Here is a 20822-nt window from a genome sequence, read left to right as displayed (position 1 = left end):
TTCAATTAATATTTAAAACAACGTTTAAAAAAATAGTAAAATGGCAGATTTTATATTCAATAGCACATTTTGCTATTATCGCGCGATGTTCTGGCAAATCTTTTACATACTCGCCCCGATTTATGTATCTCTTAGAAGTAGATTCAACTTTTCCAGCTTCTTCTATACACATACTTGTAGTACCGTCTAATCTGTAAAGGGTTAGGCAATGAGGGATAATCTACAAACAATAGAAACTTGTGAACAGGACAAAAACACGGAACATCGGAAATTCCAGAGATGGAATCAGGTCCCTAGGAAGAGTAGGCATTCCCGGTTGACAGGTCACACTGTGAGCCCTATGTATTGATTATGTTGACGTAGTCATATTAAGTGTTAAAACAAAGGTTTATCTGTTTCTAAATAAAAAATACACATGCAAAATCCAACTGTTTGCAGTAAATTTAAGGAAATTATCAAACGTTCATGCTGCGGTAAAAATCTTAAAACCTTTTTTTTTGGAGGGGGGGGGGTGTAACATAACTCACTACTGTAGACATGGATTTAGATTTAGATCCCCATTCCACTTTTCCCTTCAATGAAAAAAAAAAATCTTTAAAAAAAAAATTATACCACGATCCCCCTTCCAAAAGATTTTATACTTTTCATTGCAAATGCAAAATAAACATTGGCTTCTAAACTTACAATTAATTATCCAACCAGGGCATAAAAAGGATTTTAACTGTTTGATTTCCATTACTTTCACTACCAAAAATAATCATTTATCTCCATTTACTGCCCTACACGATGAAAAAAAAAAAACATGGAGGGGGCAAATTAACAGCCTTTGAATGAAACATTCCTTACTAAATAAACACCAAAATTGTATTCTCGTTTGCACCCTCCCATAAAAAAAAAACAAAAAAAAAACAAAAAAACAAAAGAAAACAAACCTCCCCATCTGCATGTGGTTGAGTCCACATTGGGTCAAGCTCACGATCATGTTCTCAACCCAGGTCACTTGTATTTCTGTTCATTGTTGTATATGTTTTTCAGGAGGTAATATCAGTACAGGCTTCTGCGAAAGAATTTCTACAAACGATTTATGGACAAATCTTATGTATATCCCTTGTATTGTAAGGTAAAATACATGTACTGGAAAAATTGTTGTGGTGACATATACTTCGCTTTTTCTGGTGCAAACCGGTGTCTATCTGGCCACCTACAGAGAAGTAAATAAACATTGATGCAGCAAGTTCAAATGTTTATGCACAGACGAATCCTCTGCGGGGAGTTTTGCATAAAGGTGTAAATCGGGTCATGTGCTCCCCGCATTCGTGTTAGCCTGGTAACACAACCTTCATTTATAGAATGTGACACAGGCAGGGGACCTGATGAAAACCTTTCGCATATTTTAAACAAATGATTAATTGAAGAAGAAAGGAGAAAGTTTATTACCATTAATGTTTTTTGTTTGTTTAAAGAATTTCTTAGGTAACTTAAATTTGTTTAATTAAGTGTTTGTATTGCCTCAAAGGTGGTTGAACGTACGTACTATAGTCTTACTCGTAAATTTGATTTGGCGATGAGGAAGTAGGATTTCCGGTTGAACACCGTATCATAAGCCAGCTATTGCTCTACGAGCAATGAGCCTGGGAAGAATATGTAACATAAATAATATATTTATTGCATTTAGTATGAATTAAAAAAAATGTTTAAAAAATGAAATAAAATGCAATTTTAATTTAACAACGTAAATAATTTATCACATGTATCGTTTCGGGGCCGTATACCAATTACAGAAGTAAATAAACATTGATGAAGCAAGGTAAAACGTTTATGCACAGACGAATCCTCTGCGGGGAGTTTTGCATAAAGGTGTACATCGGGTCATGTGCTCACCGCATTTGTGTTAGCCTGGTTACACAACCTTTATTTATAGAATGTGACACAGACACGGAGACCTGATGAAAATCTTTCGCATATTTTTCAAATAATTAATTAAAGAAAAGGGGAGAAAGTATATTTCCATTAATGATTTTTTTTGTTTAGAGAATTTCTTAGTTAACTGAAATGTGTTTAATTTAGTGTTTGTATTGCCTCAAAGGTGGTTGAGCATACGTACTATATTCTTGCTCGTAAATTTGATTTGGAGGTGAGGAAGCAGCATTTCCTGTTGAACACCGTAACATAAGCCGGCTATTGCTCTACGAGCAATGAGTCCGGCTAATTAGCACTACAGGACGAAAAATGTGCTGAGAATACCAATTTTTACTGATAATGTTTGATAATTACTGATACGGTGCTGTTCTTGCTGATAAATACTGATATTTACTGTTATTATTACTGTCGTTGCTGATAATTTTAGTTGTTTCTGATAAATATTGATAATTACTGTCGTCTTTACTGTTGAGTCGGATAAATACTGATAAATACTGTTGATGCTGAGATTTACTGATAATTACTGTGGTCTTTGTTCTTAAGGTTGGAAGGGCTAAGGAAGAACTGAGGGCTGTAAAAACCTTCAATTATTTCTTTCTTTTAATTATAAATTACCGTTACGACATTTTCATATTTCTTTAAATGTTCTGCTAGTGACAAAAATTACGCTGATCTCATTTACTACAATATGGTTGTGAAAATGTTGACAATAAATAAATGAAACCTTCCGCGTATATTAAGCAAATGTTTTCTACCAATCTATGAAAAAAGTATAATTTATCTGTAAGCAAGATAAATGGAATTTTATTAATGTACTGTTAATAAAAAGAAAATAAGGCTATCTTTTAAAAAAAGATTCATCGCCGCCCTCTCCCAACTCCAAGATATTTGGGTAGGGAGGTCGATGATGTTTTTTTTTCAATAATAAGAAATAGTTCTTAATGGGTGGAAAAAAAAATCGGGATAAAAAATATTTCCTGCAGGTTAGAAAAGTTTGATTCGCACGGTTTCACTCCGTTAACTGGTCAAGAGAGAACGACATTTTCTTTTTAAAGATGACCTTTCCTATAGCTATTTTTGTTTTTTTCTTTCTCAAAGACATTTATTTCTTACATTTTTTAAATGTTCGGTTTTCTGGTCTCTGTCAAGATATTTGAAAATTTGCCCGAAAATTAGAAATTTTATGCATTTTTAAATTTAATAAAGAGATGAAAACAGAGGTGGATATGTTCAATCTGGAGGCACAGATTATTTTTTTCTTTATTTATTTATTTATTCATTCATTCATTCATTTATTTGAACGTAATACGCAGCTAGGTTAAGGACTCCCATATATACGTCAGCCTATGCAGAAGTTCGGGAAAGCTATTATGACGTCACGTTAAAACAATACAAATGAATCTCGATGAATAAATGCTATATGTTCTTTATAAAGCTTACTAAATACGTTCGTTTCTTATAAATACTATAAAGATAAATGAGTGTGCAACTTATCTTGTCATAATAGCACTTAGAGTAAGTAGATTGAAAGCCTGCTTGATCTCGCTGTACTTACTAAGATGACGTCATTACTTATTTTGACACGCAGTTTCTCTGTACTTGAGGTCTGGATCAAGCTTTTAATCGTAGCTTGTAAATATAAAAATAAAACGAAACACGCTTAGTAGGACCAAAAGAGGGACATATTCTAAAAAATATATTAATCCACATTTTATTGTCAAACTAAATTGATAATGTGTAGACTTTATATATAGCTGTAGCGAGCACATTTGTACAGTAATGTGCTAGAATGACAGGTCCAGCCCCTCGAAAATATCAAAAGTTCAACAATATCGGCTTCACTATAAATTCTGAATTTTTAAACACGTGTAGCTATTATTCGTACTATTCTGAAAAGTGTTGGGAGATGGTTGTGCATTGTTTATTTATTCCGTAATGTAACATTATTTCAATGCGTGTTAAATTTTTTTTCTGGAGTTGATAGAAAGACGGCTAAATTTTAAACAATTCCCGAGCATGAGGAAGTTGCTCCCAACACTTTTCGAATAAAGGAATTTGTCTCAAAGAAAACACAATCAATTTCATAGCGGAAAGATGCCCGCATATCGTTGAACATTTACGATCTTTGTAGTTTACATATATGTTCTAATTTTAAATCTGTCACGTAACAAACAGCTGATATAAACGATGTCGAATTGGCCGAAATCAGAAGAGACTCGATATATACAAGTGCAAACACCACAATTAATATTTATCAAAAGTAATGCTGTTAAAAAAATATTAAAATTGTATTCATTTTCCCTGAATATATTAAGGCGTATATCTCATGGGCGTCCTTAACCTAGCTGCGTATAGGCATTTTAGATTCTTCCAGAATATCTCTTCTACATCTACATGTACACGATACATACATGTGCAACCGGCAGATTGGGGGCTGATTACATGTAATAGCGATTCTCTGTAACCACTTAAACTTCTTTGCCACGCATGGTCACCGATTTTGATGAAACTTTGCCCATTATTACAACTTGACACCAAAAACATATATCAAATAAAATTTCGTTGCTATGTGTCTTGGTTGCCATGGTAACAGCCAGAAAAGTTGGAAAAATTGAGATTTTCAGCTACTTTGAATCTTTATTAAGCCTTAATTAAGACTAAGAAAAACAAACAAACTATTCTCACAAAAACATAACACCTTGTTGCCACTTATGCTATAAAGAAACTATTTAGAATTTATCACTAAGTAAGTGGTAACCATGGGTACATTTGGAATATATTTTAGATGCTGAAAAATGCTGAAAACCACTCAATATTCACTAATGATAGATGTTACATGATCAAACTCAATCAACAACCAAAGAAAAACAATAAAAATATTTGAAATTAAGTAATTAGGTATTGGCAATATTATTCTAAAAATAACTTTCATGGTTGCCACGGTAACACAGTGTAACCATGCAAAATATGTTGCTAAGATTGGGTTAATGCTACTATCTTGAGGAAAAACAATAAAATTCATGACTGGCACAAATACATCCTCAGGAGCTTGCAACACCAACAACATAAGAAATATTGGGATAAATTGTTACTTTGCAGTGTAACCATGGAAACAACGTACCAGTTGTTTAAAGTGATATTTTTTTGCTGCTTTAGGAATTTAATTAACTTTTAATCAAGAAACATATTATTTGACTCACCTTGAACAGTACCTATCTGGTAGAACTAAAGTTGAATATCATTTATTGATAAAGTTTGTTGAAAAATACAACACTGTTGCTATGGTTACCAAGAAGGGAAAATGTTCAATTTTGTTAATTTTATATCAGTCTTAAATCCTATGTGCCAGCTTTTTGCATCCAGTTAGAGATTGGGTGGTAGTCAAAAATGAAATTCGGGTTAGTTGTTCATATATATTAATCATAAAAGTTTTGGGAATCTATGTACAACGGTACGTATCCAAGGAAACAGAATATTTTTCAGATTTTTATGCATATTTTTTTCGGTTCATTTCCATAGCAACGCTCAATTTAAAGAATTGAATTTAATTTTTTGAAATGTGAAAATTAGAGTCACCCCAGCGCCTTTAAAAATTGATCATCAGTTATGTAGAAATATGCTAAAAAGATATGATAAGATTAAATCACTAAAAAAGTAAATTTAAAATAACTTTGTGGTATTAAAACCATGGCAACCATTGCCAACCTATAAAAAATATTATATTTCGTCCTTGGTATATGTTACAAGAATCTCTCGTCTATTATTTGCTTGCATTTCAACCTATAATTGTTTTTATTCTTAAGTGTATGACTTTATAAAATTAAATGAACAAAATTATTACTTTTGAATACTTTGTTTCCATAGTAACGTATGTAATAGTTGATTTACAAAACATGTTTATCATGCATTTAAGACATAAGGCCTTCAACTTTCAGAAACACTCATTGCCACTTGTTTGCTTTGCTGCAAACGTTAACTGTGGGACTCTGAACATGTTGGAAAATGCCATTTTTCAAACTTTAGGACATGTTGCTATGGTAACCATAACACGTAGCAACCAATTTTTGCCTGATTTGAGTTTACGGTATCAAAGACTTTTATCATAGAGAGTTTGGAGAAATTCTGAGACTATGCGTGCCACGGCTCCTATATAAAAGTTAAAGTCATTACAGAGAATGGCTCTTAAAAATTAGTGCATTGTCAGAATCACCAGTGTCAGAGCAAAGGTACACATGTGTTTATGTTATTTTGATGTTGGTCTCTTAAAATTTCATGAAACGAAACATTTTTATTCAATAAGTTTTAAAATTTCATTAATTTTATTTTTTGGAATGTGAAATAAGAAATGAGACCTAATATAATATGTTTACTTAGTAAAGTACATGTATATGATCAAATTGATCAATTTTAATCTTGTGTGGTCAAAATTGCATGGAATAAATTGATCTTCATTGATCAAAAATCGAAGATCAGTCTCTGATTTGGCTGTATTGTGTACAATTTCTTCCGCCCCGGGGTAGAACGGGGAACAACTTGTATATTCCATGTAAATTGTAGTGGTCAGCGTAACAATGGGCACTAATTACCTATTGTTCCCCGTCTGTGGCCACCGGTGTACATAATAAACAAACTACCTACACTGTACAATCATGTACTTTCTTCTTTGAGCAGGAAAATCTTGACGGTCGCACGGAAAAAAAATTATCCTGTAATATTCAATTTGTTGACGAATAAAATTGAAAATTGAAAAAAAAAAAAAACTATTTAGCAAAATAGGACATTGCAGTACTAAGATAAAAGACAAAAAAGAAATGAAGTTAATATATACATATACATTGTACAGACTTAATATTCAATCATTATTTTAATTCACATAAATCTATCTTTGCTAAGTATTTAATTTTATTTGTTAGTTTTATGCACATTTCTTGACATGCTTGAGATAAATTTAAAAGAGAATCCCGGGGAGGGGGCTACATGTATTTTCAATTCTGAATCTCGGTTAACGATGGTTTGGGGCCCGTGAAACGGAGAAAATTGATACGGAACATACGTAATTCATCTTATAATTAAAAAAATATGCAAAATGTACATATAAATTAAAAAAAAAAAAAAAAAGATGGTTTAGTGAAAGCAATTGTTGATATTATATTAGCATTAACTGTTCACAATTCAGAAACAGGGAATTAAACTCCACATCGCTCAGAATCCGTGAAAAAAATCTTTTTTATGAATTTTGAATGACAGTAACATGACGTTGTTTATCGCACTCATGAATAAATGTTAGTTCTGAATTTGGTATAGTTCATTGATTCTCTAAAATAATTTTATTCATGTATATAAAAAATTTGTAATAAGTAATTATAACATGTATGATTTATCAAACATAAAACTAAAGAATCAACCTTGCGCGTATCAGTTTTAAGTTAACAGTATTTCACCCCACCCCCTTTTTGTGCTACAGTAAAGCATAATCAATTCGGTAAGCGCCCAGCCTGTACTGTTTGTTTATACAAAGGTCTCCGACAAGGAGAAAATGGAATAAAAAAAAATTATAATCTCTGTAAAAAACTATTTCTAATTTTACAAAATTCATGTCGCACGATACACAGAATGTACTAATAATTGACCCGATTCTCAAAACGAAAGTAGAACTTTTACACTTGGTTGAGATGTGTGTTCCAGAACAGCAATTTAGCTAGACGGCATTAATTGACGAAAGTAACTTCAAGTTTTGTTTAACTTTGTTTTTTTTTTAACTGACTGACCGCGTATAACATGTATAAGCAGTTATTTATTGATCTCCCTGATACTGGCGTACGTATGTTCTTAGACCTAACGCAGATTTATGTACTATTACCAAAGAATTAAAGAAAGACGTGTATTTTATTGATTGAAAATCACACTGCATAAGATTTATAGTGTACTGATGGCTTAACAATTAAAATAAATATATATATATATATATATAAAACGAAAGATATAAAGCTTCGATACCACACAATGATATCAAATTCGCATCGAGGACATAATCAGAGAACTAGAGCGCACTGGCTATATGTATATAAAAGAGATTATTCTACAAATTAAAGATGTTTTATTTTGATTATTTAAACCTGTCACATTCTTCAATAAAAGGAAAATGTGTACACAACATAAAATCAGAATAGATTTTTTTTTTGTGAGATATATTTAATACTGGCTAAAGTGTCTTCTTAGAATGAGAGTTGTATGTAAATAGAGGGGGGGGGGGGGGTCTCAACTAATAAAGCTCATACATTTTCACTTCTCCACACGAAAAAATAAATTGACAGTAACAACCATTGACTATATTAAAGATGCCCACTAAAACCTTTTGATGACAATACGAATACACGTGGAAAAAATATGAGATGGGATTTTTTTTAACCATTAAAAATAGAAACTTGTTTTAAAAAGTACTTGGGGAGAAAAACCACTGCAATAACAACACAATTATTATTTTCTGCAGATATTGAAAACTTTGTGAAAGGAGAAATATAAAGGTAAAGAAAAACACAAACATTTATGATCTAATTTTAACATTATGATGTAAAAATGATTATAATAAAATTAATACATGAAATATGAAAACCAAAAAAAAAAAAAAAAAAAAAAATGTGATTTTTTTTTTCTAGAATAATTTTTTTTGTTAGAATACTGTAATGAATTTGTTGATAAAATACTTTCTTTAAAACAAATAATCATTTCTTAGGCTATTTTAGTCCCTTCCCAGATTAAAAACAATGACCACAGTAATTATCAGTAAATCTCAGCATCGACAGCACATCAACAGTATTTATCAGTATTTATCAGAAACAACTAAAATTATCAGCAACGACAGTAATAATAACAGTAAATATCAGTATTTATCAGCAACAACAGCACCGTATCAGTAATTATCAAACATTATCAGTAAAATTTGGGATTCTCAGCACTTTTTTCGTCCAGTAGTGTAGACATTGAAACCTACTTTCACGACGAACACATATATTTAGTTCAACGGTGGCACATTAAACTTAATTACACTTTCATGCAAATGTCTTTCCGTGGACTATGTACATATGAAAAAATATTTATAAAAGATAGTATAATTTCCAAGAAGGTTTAACAGTTCTGTAAGTAATACTGTGATATATTTCAACCTGCAATATAATTCGAGGGGGTGCCTTGTCCCACTTATTGTTTACACAGACAAACAAGTTTCATGCATCTCAGTGACGGCATCTCTGTCCGTGTCTGACAAAACAGAAAGGGAAATGATTCAAAAGACAGTTTCCTATTTTTTTTTTCTTTCTTTTAAAAAAGGCATGTGTATACAAAATGTTTGGACAGTACTTATATAAAACTAAATAGTATTATCCCTTATTGATTATTTCTACTTCCTTCATGATGACTTTTATGCAACAAATTTTGTTAGAAGTCTTAGTGTAAATTGCTAAAAGAATAAAATCAGATGCACATTTTATATCAATTACTGCATACAAATCAGGGCAAAAGATTACACGTATTTCCTGCAATACATTAAAACATTTTTACTCTTAAATAATAATTTGTTTATAAATGTAGATAATCTGGCCTACAAGAAACCTACATGGCAAAGCACATCTCATGACAACACTGTTAACTCTACTTTAGCTGTTGATGGATTAAAATCAATTTGTGATTACCATACAAAACAGTGCAGTATATCAGCTGGCGGACAAACTTACGCCACGTGGTGGGTGAATCTTACCAGCATCAGAAGTATACACCACATTGTGATCTACTACAGGACGGATGGTTTTGACTGGAGTATGTACAACACAAAAAATATGCCGTTTGTACTTGCTATGTTATATTATATTCTTTTGAAGATGCCAGACCAAGCAAGTATACCGTTTATAAATCATAGGGAAGTAAGCAACGATATTGGATTTATCTATGTATTATTTTTTTCCAAACATAGTTCATAATGCTTATGTAATAGGGGAAATATATTTAATTTGTAGATGAGAAAAATGATTATACGGCTAGATTTTTGGGATTCTATTTTTACGTGTCGAATACGACAGACAGGAGTAAAGGACACCTTTGTTTTCATGACAAAAACTACACCAGAGCCACCATACCAGCTGTTGTAAACATAAGCTGTCCTGTACATGGACAGTATGTAATTTATTACAATGAGCGACTTCCGGGAGCTAATTATCCTAGTGGGTATTTCAAATTCGCATTCAGTGAACTCTGTGAAGTTGAAGTTTACGGTAAGAATTAAAAGTGTAACATACGGAGTCCAAGGAGGATATCAATTCTTTTACCAGTATGTTTTGGCTGAATCTTTTTAAACAAATGCAATCCAAATATAGTTTTCTCATATTTCTTTCTTTGAAAATTAAACAAGGTTGTTCTAACCCATATCGGTACGGACCTGATTGTGCCACTTCCTGTAGAAGAAGCTGTTCACAGTACTGTAACATAGAGTCAGGAATCTGTCCACAGTGTAAAGAAGGCTACAAAGGGGCACACTGCCAATACAGTAGGTTTATAATATTAAATTCTCTGTTTTATACGTTTTTCATTCATTTGTGGATGTTACTTATCAGCTCAAATTCAAAAATCTATTTTAAATTTTGAATATTATGAGGTACGCAGCACTGTTAAAGCTACGAAAAGGAGGCGGGGCCTAATTTTTACGGGAAATATTAACTATGACATCACACGAAACTAACAATCCTTACAAATACATCAAAATGAAGTGATTTGTGATTTGAAACTGTAGGAGACAATTAAACTACATCAAAACTTACTATAACATGCGTTTTTGTTGTTAGTTAAATCACACATAGCAAGGTATAAACAAGTCACTGATTGCACTGCACTTGTCGATATGACATCATTCCGTAAAACTTGACGCAGTTTAAATGCAGTGAGAGGCGGATCAAGTAATATTTTCACAACGGAGAAATGTATTTAACGACATACGCAACGTACCTTACCTACTGATAATATTCCAAGATATTCTTAATTTAAGATTATAGTGTCATCAGATGTACGTAGACAAAAAATCAGCCTGTATTACCAGGATTTTTGAAAAGATATCAATAGATGAAAATTCTTGTATAATTCAAAGAAAAATATACAAAAATTACTAAACATATATTCCAGATGTTTTTTCACCCAAACTTGGTTTAGAAGAAGTGTACAACAGCATATATAGACATTAAAATGTAGCACACAATTCCTCTAAGTATTGGAACTCCAGGGAAAAAGGCAATGAAGTTCAAACTACGTTGCGTATGTCCTTAATAAATAAATAAAATATTATTTGAAGATTTTTAGGAGGCCATTAATTTGGAAGCAATGTCCTATTTATCAATTTGTTCATATATTTCCCGTACATTTCCTAATTAACGGATACTGCCGTATATTTGTATGCAGGTACATTTGAGGATGATCTAAGGGTCTTGACAAATCGATCTAGTGCAAGGGCATACCCTCAATGGATCATGACAAGTTTTTAATCATAAACTCTAGAAGTATTAAGATATTTGAAAATTGCTGCGATCCTATTGAAATTTTGAAACTGAATTAATTATTTCTATATTTAATGAAGCTGACCAGCAAAACATTCAGCATGCGTTCATACAAATATGATTTTAACAATGAAATAGTAGAATCTATATAGGATCGCAGCACTTCATAAACTATAATGGGTGTTGAAACTATTTAAAAATTAAAATTTGAATTTTAACTTGGTTATGCCCTTGCACTATTGACATTTATAGGCAACCTCAATACTGCAAGTATATGTGTTAAAATCACGTGACAAATCTAAATAGAAAATCTAATCGTCCTCAGTATGTAGTTAATAACCATAATCATATTTGTCCGATATTAGAAAAGAACTAAAAATCGCCATCCTGAAAAAGAATATATTTTGTTTCATAAAAAACGCCGGTATTTCCATTTCGCACTGTACTGTGTATTGTCACTTTGTGTATATGTCTAAAGAATATGTCCATCACTTGATACTAAAATTTCTACAATTCTATTTATAACTAGAAACTTGTTGCCATGGCAACAAGAAGGTCTTCCGTCCCTTTTTCGTCATGAGAGAAGTTGATTCCTCACTCATAAATTAATACTATCTGTTTTACGTTGTGCATTCCTTTTAACTCCTTCATAAATTGAATACTATAAAACGTAAATTGTATGTAAAAATATATTACGTAATTCGAACAGAAAATTATACAGATATCATTGCAAAGATACAGTATTATATTTCAGCTGAAGAAAATCTACAAAAAAACCCAGACATTCTGGGGATTGAGTCCAGGTCGCCCGCGTGAAAATTGAACACGCTAACCACTACGCTTGTGGGGCCATTTCTTATAAGAGTCTCTATTATCCCTAATAAAATCATTAAAAAATATTGAGACACAAAAAAGTTGAAAAACCGACTTTTTTATTTCGCTTCTGGTAGCGGCCGGAACTATTGACGACGCACAAGAAGACAAATACGCAAATCTAGAAGTCATGTTCTATAATCTCTAATAAGTCTCCAGTTCATATCTTTAGCCGTTATTTAGATCTGCAGCGGAAAAAAATGCATTTAAAAATCAGGAAATTGCCCGTAACGTGGAATCAGAAGTGATTTTTTCCAAAATTCTTTCAAATGTAACAATGGCTTTTGAAAAGCATCCTTGAAAGTTTGACGAAAAAAAACACTGAATAGTTCTCAAGATATTGCGTTCATAATATTTGTCTAAAAAATATTTAAAATTATTATAATATTTATTATCAAATTTCAAACAAATTATATGTTATGCATTCTGAAAAAAGTCTCTATTAACCATACTAATATCATTGAAATATATTGGAAAACAAAAAAGTTGAAAAAATTGACTTTTTTAATTCGCTTCCGGTAGCTACCGGAAGTACTGACGACGCACGAAAAGGCCATTCTGGTAATCTTAAAGACATGTTCTATAATCTCTAATGAGTCTCCAGTTCATACCTTTAGTCGTTCTTTAGATACGCCGCGGACAAAATTCCATTTAAAAATCAGGAAATTGCCCGTAACATGGAACCGGAAGTGATTTTTCCAAAATTCTTTCAAATGTAACAATGGCTTTTTAAATCGCATTATCTTTAAAAGTTTGATGGAAAACCACTGAATAGTTCTCAAGATATCGCTTGCATAATATTTGTCTAAATAATATTAAAAATGATTATAATATTTATAATCAATTTTCAAACAAATTATATATTATGCATTCTGAAAAGAGTCTCTATTAACTGTACTAATATCATCGAAAAATATTAAAAAAAAAAAAAAAAAACTTAAAAAATTCGACTTTTTTAATTCACTTCCGGTAGCGACCGGAAGTACTGACGACGCACGAAAAGGTAATTCAGGTAATTTAAAAGACATGTTCAATAATCTCTAATAAGTCTCCAGTTCATATCTTTAGTCGTTCTTTAGATACGCCCCGGACAAAATTCCATTTAAAAATCAGGAATTTGCCCATAATTTGGAACCGGAAGCAAATTTTCCAAATTTTACTTGTGATGAATAAAGTTCACATGATACCTCATTTTTGTGAAATTTTCATTGAAAACTACTGAATAGTTTTCGAGAAATCGCGTGCACAAAATTTTGTCAAAAAAAAGAATAATAATAACTAGAAACTCGTTGCCATGGCAACAAGAAGGTCTTCCGTCCCTTTTCCGTTATGAGAGAAGTTGATTCCTCACTCATAATACTAAATGTATTACGTTTTGCATTCCTTTTAACTCCTTCGTAAATTAAATACTATAAAACGTAAATTGTATGTAAAAATATATTGCGTAATTCGAACAGAAAATTATACCAGATATTTCAAAGATACAGTATTATATTTCAGCTGAAGAAAAGCTACAAAAAAGTCCAGACATTCTGGGGATTGAGTCCAGGTCGCCCGCGTGAAAATTGAACACAATAACCACTACGCGTGTGGGACCATTTCTTATAAGAGTCTCTATTATCCCTAAAAAAAATCATTAAAAATATTGAAAGACAAAAAAGTTGAAAAAATCGACTTTTTTTAATTCGCTTTCGATAGCGACCGGAACTATTGACGACGCACAAAAAGACAAATACGCAAATCTAGAAGTCATGTTATATGCTCTCCAGTTAGTCTCCAGTTTAAATCTTAAGCTGTTTTTTTAGACCTGCAGCGGAAAAATATCCATTTAAAAATCAGGAATTTGTCCGTAACATGTAACCGTTAGTGAATTTTTCCAAAATTCTTTCAAATGTAACAACGGTTTTATCCCTGAAAGCTTGACGAAAAACCACGGAATAGTTCTCAAGATATTGCGTGCATAATATTTGTCTAAAAAATAAAAATAAAAAAATAATTATAATATTTATTATCAATTTTCAAACAAATCATTTATTATGTTTTCTAAAAAGAGTCTCTATTAACCGTACTAATATCATCACAATATATTGAAAAATAAAAAAAAAGTTGAAAAATTCGACTTTTTTAATTCGCTTCCGTAGCGACCGGAAGTACTGACGACGCACGAAAAGGCGATTCTGGTAATCTTAAAGACATGTTCTATAATCTCTAATGAGTTTCCAGTTCATACCTTTAGTCGTTCTTTAGATACGCCGCGGACAAAATTTCCTTTAAAAATCTGGAAATTGCCCGTAACATGCAACCGGAAGTGAATTTTTCCAAAATTCTTTCAAACTTAACAATGGCTTTGTAAATATATCATAATCCCTATATATCATATATCATACAGCATAATCCCTGAAAGTTTGACGAAAAACCACTGAACAGTTCTCGATATATCGCGTGCATAATATCTGTAATATTTATAATATTTATGATCGATTTTCAAACAAATTATATATTATGTCTTCTGAAAAGAATCTCTATTAACCGTACTAATATCATCGAAATATATTGAAAAACAAAAAAGTTGACTTTTTTAATTCGCTTCCGGTAGCTACCGGAAGTACTGACGACGCACGAAAAGGCAATTCTGGTAATCTTAAAGACATGTTCTGTAATTTCTAATAAGTCTCCAGTTCATATCTTTAGTCGTTCTTTAGATACGCCCCGGACAAAATTTCATTTAAAAATCAGGAATTTGCCCATAATTTGGAACCGGAAGCAAATTTTCCAAATTTTACTTGTGATGAACAAAGTTCATATTATACCTCATGTTTTGTGAAAGTTTCATTGAAAACTACTGAATAGTTTTCGAGAAATCGCGTGCACAAAATTTTGTCAAAAAAAAAAAAAAAAAAGAATAATAATAAGAAACAGTAGAATCACTATAAGGTCTTTCGTGAAGACGGAAGACCTTAACTAGAAACTCATTGCGAGCAAAGAGAGGTCTTCCGTCCGATTCTGAAAAAAAAAAAAACAAAAAAAAAAAAAAAAACGAAAATTCAAGCTGAAAAAGTGATAAAAGAAATTCAGACACTCTGAAGATTTAACCCTGGTCTTTAGCGTAAAAATCCAACGTGCTAACCATTAATCATTCACCTTTTTGCATCACTTCCTGTCACGATTGGAAGTAAGGGCGATACAAGATTATCTCACGATTCAAATATACTGATGACTGACTATCGGTCCTGAAAGTTTAAGACTTCAGTCATTTACTGTTGCCGAGCAATATTGTGAGAACAAATTCTAATTTCGAGGACAGGTAAACACGCGACCGTAAGTGAAGTTTATAAAAATCTCTGACTATTCCCTAGACATTTGCAGTACAGTGTATCTACAACATACATAAAATTATTTCAAGTACCTATCGATAAGCAATATTTATGAGAAAGTTAAATATATAAGAATAACGTAGTTTATCTCCAAAAAGCGGAAGTTGACGTATTTGTTTCCGGTTGAATCAAACATATTTCAAAACAGCGAAAGAGATACAATAAAGTGATTGAAGTTTTAATTTAAAAAAGAAACGTTTAAATTTTTGATTTCTTTGATCATTTCCTGTAGCAAGCGGAAGTGAGGACTGACGCGTTTAGCCCAAATGGTTTTGTCTACTCCTCAAGGTCTATTACTCATAAAAGTTTTGTATTTTAATCTTTTACCTGTTTTTGAGATCTCGCGCAGAATCTTCTCACTTTAAGAACAGGAAAACACGGGACCGGAAGTGAATTTTTGAAATATATTAAGGGTTACTCTAGACATTTGCCTTCTGAATGACATATTTAAAATTCATTTCAAAAACTTAATCTATAAAGGATATTTATGGGAAAGAAAAATACTCAAATTATGTAGTTTATCTCTTATAACCGGAAGTTGTTTTTTTTCCCGGTGGGACCAACATCTTTCGAATCTGCGAAAAAGATGCAATTTTTAATTAAAAAAAGAAAACTAGAAAATTTTCCATTTCTTTGATCACTTCCTGTGACGACCGGAAGTGACGGCTGACGCTCTGAACCCAAATGGTTTTACTTACATCATAAGGTCTGTTGCTCATATAAGTTTGGTGTCTAAATCTCTCATCGTTTCCGAGATTTTGCTCAGACAACTTCTCAATTTGAGGACAGAAAAACGCGCGACCGGAAGTGAATTTTAAAAAGATATTTGACGTTACTCTAGATGTTTGCAGTCTGAATAACATATTTAAAATTCATTTCAATTACTTTATCTACAAAGGATATTAATGGGAAAGAAAAGATACTCAAATTATGTAGTTTTTCTCTTATAACCGGAAGTTGAAGTTTTTATTTCCGGTCGGACAAACATATTTCGAAACTACAAAAGAGATGCAATAATGTGTTGTAAGTATTGAATTAAAAAAGGAAAGTTGAAATTTTACGATTTCTTTGATCACTTCCGTAAGCGACCAGAAGTGCCAACGACAAACGAAAAGGTAATTCTGTTCACCTATAAGTCATGCACTATCATCTCCAACAAGTCTCCAGTTCATATCTTTAGCCATTTTTGAAAAAAAGGGGCGACAAAATTTCATTTTAAAATCAGGAATTTGTCCATAACGTGGCACCGGAAGCGAATTTTCAAAATCCCCCCGAGACGTATCAATTTCCCATAGATGCGCATTATTCCTGAAAATTTCATTGAAAACCACTGAATAGTTGCTGAGAAATCGCGTGCACAAAATTTAGGAATAATAATAATAATAATAATAAACAGTAGAATCACCATAAGGTCTTCCGTGAAGACGAAAGACCTTAATAAACTTGAAATAAAACATTTAACTAAAATAAAAAAAAGTTCAAAAAATTCACTAAAAACATATTTATGGTATCATAATCTCCATTTGGATATTTTAATCTACATTATAAGTGGTGCTGTAATAAAACTTAAAATAATTTCTTGGTGTAATGAGCCTCCTAAATCAGAATTAAAGAGTTATTTTTGGCATGACTGCAGATATCCATTGCTACGTAAATATTTACTAATACATCTTCTAATCCATTTAAATACATCTTATATTTAATAATTTAAATATATTTAAATATATCTACATCTTATCTTACAAACACACTCTTTATTATTTCACATCGGTATCAACAATAATATGTATATAGGAGGTACCCATGTAAAGGAAATGTAAATGAGCGGGAGGGGGTACACACTACTCTTTCTTTAAATATCTTCATCATTTCCTCCTAAAAGAAAGCGCTCGCTCCGTGATCGGGAGGTCGTGAGTTCGAATCTCGGCCGCGACTGACCTCAGTCGATAAAAAATGAGTAGCAACTGTTTCTTCGCCATGCGCTCGGCACTTTGAAGTGAAAGTTGCGGGTCCTTCGGATGAGACCTTAAAAACCGAGGCCCCGTGTCACGGCAGGCGTTGGCACGATAAAGAACCCTCACTGCTCAATGGCCCTTCACCGGTATATGGTGACGTCTCTATATGAGTGAAAAATTCTCGAATGGGACGTAAAACAACATACAATCAATCATCCTAAAAGAAATAAATAAAACCCACGTCTGTGATTGTAACCCTGTTCCTTTAAAAGAATTCGACTGCTGCATTTTTCAATGCTTATCACAGCTGCTGTCGTCTCTCTGTGTCATTGAGTTCAAGCGCTTGACTGAAGCTGTGCGCAGCAAACGACACAGTAAAAAGCGAATCATTTTGACATGATGTTTTATACAAAGGAAAATATCTAGTGTTTACATATTTATGTATTTTAAGACAGACATTCTTTATATATTTTTCCAATTGCGTAAAATAGCTTTTTATGAACTCTATCTACTTATATAGATCTTTTAGGGTAGAATACCTGCCATTGAGTCACACCACATTATGACTTATCATATCATTCTTCATGAGTAGCCAAAATTTCACTGCGTAAAAAAAACTTAACCATAAAGGCCTTTTAATACGCCGCGGTACCTGCTTTTTAATACTACCTTCTTGTGTGAGTTCGTATTTACAACTGACTGGTTTCTGAAATATCTTTCCTTTTTTAACATTAATGTACCATCAGCACCCGGACTACTCTGGGACGCTATCATAATGCAGTAAAATAAATCCTGCTGGTGTAATACCTTAATTCACCCTGAGTCCGATCTCTAAATGTCATAAAAGGAAATTACTTCCAAATGTATACTACATGATTCTTGCCCAAATGGCGCATTTTCTCATATCTTTGTCGCGTTTGTGGGTATGTATCGCATGTCAAAACTGTTTGTTATCTGCAATTTGGGAGGACACTTTTGGGGGAAAATTCATTGATGGGCCACTGTGAATTAAAATTCAATTCTGTGCTACTTTTTTGTTATTTCTTTGACCATATCAACTCATATAAATTTTACAGAAAACTTTGCACTTAAAAAACCTACCAAGCAATTAACAACATTCAACGTGAAATTTACTGGTTCTGAAAAAGCAGTTGATGGACTAAAATCAGTTCTTACTGCGCACGGAAAACAGTGCAGCGTATCAGATAATGGTCAAACGACTGCCGAGTGGTGGGTTAATCTAGAAGATGTCGTCAGCATACGTAATATTGTGATTTACTACAGAACAGACAATTTAACTTGGAGTACGTGCATTCATTATTAGTCCTTTTTCTTTCATTTATTTTTATTTAAATAGTGAAATAAATAATGGTTACTAATTCTATTTCTGAAAGTTCATATTCTGTTTGAACGAGAATTATTTACAACGAAAGTGTATTTAATGTGAAAATGATAACATCGTATTTGTTGAAAAATAAGTAAAAAAGCCAAATTGAAATACGCCGAGTTTTACTTTGCAAAACTATTTAATTTATATCTAAGAAGATCAGACCCATTAAGAAATAAGTGCGATTGAAATTCGGCACGCAGAAAACTTTCATTCATGAACAGATTATCATACTTTTTTAACTTTTCAGGTGCATCAAATGGTTATACTTCTAGATTCCTCGGGTTTTATATCTACATTTCTAATACAACTGTGAAACGTGAGGAAGACTTATGTTTCCATGACACAAACTATACAAGAAGTACCATACCTGCTGTTCTGAACATAAGCTGTCCCTTTCTTGGACAATATATCATCTACTATAACAAGAGACTTCCAGGTGTTAAATACCCCACAGGTTATTCAAGGAATGCGTTTAATGATCTATGTGAAGTCGAGGTTTATGGTAAGATTTATTTTTTTCTTCCTTTCTCTTTTTTTTTTTTTTGGGGGGGGGGGGAAATAAGAAATTCAGTTTACGGAACTTTAATTTCTAGGTCATATTAGGAATAATCTAATATTTGAAAATAATTACAAGGTTGTTTTAGACGTTATGGAGCAGATTGTTCCCTTTCCTGTCCTTTAAATTGCAAAGAACATTGTGAACAGCTCTCAGGAAACTGTTTACAGTGTAAGCCAGGATATAAAGGCGAAAAATGTGAGCAAAGTAAGTCTCTAACAATTTTATGTGATCGTATTATTTTTTTCTTCGATATGTTACTTCACATTTTCTTACAGCAATTCCCCTTTCATTTGCATTTCTTTTTATCTCTCCGCATGAACATTGACATGTTTTTCTTACTAAACATATAAATCATTCATGGTTTGTTAGATTAAGAGGATAAAATAGCCATAGATTTGTAACCTTTCTTCAATATTTTCTAGAATATGTAACGCTACAGTACTAGGTATTTGAGCAATACATTATAGTGTTGCAACTTAAACAACCATATATAACCTTTTTTTTCGTCGAGCATATTTATCAACAGCCATAGTTAATTGTTTTAATTAAAACAATTAAGGGTATGCATATATTTTGAATGTAGATTAGTACTTTGTAATATCCTTGCTGAGTATTTAATCAAAGGGGCTGATTTGGATTTTATTTGTGGGCATCTGTTGAAATCTTAATTGTAGAGTGAATTATACGTATTTTTTGGATCTTTTGTTCATACAAGAATTCTTTTTATATTCAAAACTGCAAAGAATTGTAAAATTGTGGGCCATGCATTTTCATTCTGTTAAACATTTGTATGTCATTGAAATTTCATGTTACAGAATGTGACGGTGGATTTTATGGTACAGATTGCTCTTTACCTTGTGGATATTGTTTGGATCCAATTCAATGTCAGCCGATAAATGGAACGTGCTTAAAAGGATGCGATGCAGGCTATGACGGCCAGTGGTGTAACAAAAGTAAAAAAAAAAAAAAATCAGAAATTCACAAAAAAATAATTAATTTTTTTTTAATCAATGTTATATACAGAAGTCATAAAAACCCTAAATTACAGTTGAACTGTTTTTTTTTTTTCGGTATCTTTCAGCATGCGGACCTGGATATTTCGGAATAAATTGTATAAAAATGTGTAATAGAACCTGCAAAGAGGGTTGTAACAGAACAAACGGTGTTTGTAAGAACGGCTGTCTTCAAGGATGGAAAGGCGACTATTGTAGTGAAGGT

At 32.2% G+C, this 20822-nt stretch overlaps 1 protein-coding gene across 1 annotated transcript; it reads left to right on the top strand.

The window, feature by feature from the left end:
* The first annotated feature begins 208 nt into the window (after nucleotides 1-208).
* LOC133197898 (uncharacterized) lies at nucleotides 209-20500 on the top strand. Its single transcript, XM_061334078.1, has 6 exons — nucleotides 209-302; nucleotides 1036-1038; nucleotides 9508-9732; nucleotides 9930-10184; nucleotides 19293-19540; nucleotides 20420-20500. The coding sequence occupies exons 1-6, from the start codon at nucleotides 209-211 to the stop codon at nucleotides 20498-20500; spliced, it is 906 nt and encodes a 301-aa protein (XP_061190062.1).
* The last annotated feature ends 322 nt before the right edge of the window (nucleotides 20501-20822 follow it).

This window comes from Saccostrea echinata, unplaced genomic scaffold (genome assembly GCF_033153115.1).
Source record: "Saccostrea echinata isolate AGI-Se365-2 ecotype Australia unplaced genomic scaffold, CSIRO_AGI_Sech_v1 ptg000032l, whole genome shotgun sequence".
Lineage (NCBI taxonomy): Eukaryota > Metazoa > Mollusca > Bivalvia > Ostreida > Ostreidae > Saccostrea > Saccostrea echinata.
The sequence above is the reverse complement of the archived record's forward strand: the minus strand, read 5'-3'. Positions and strand labels throughout refer to the sequence as shown.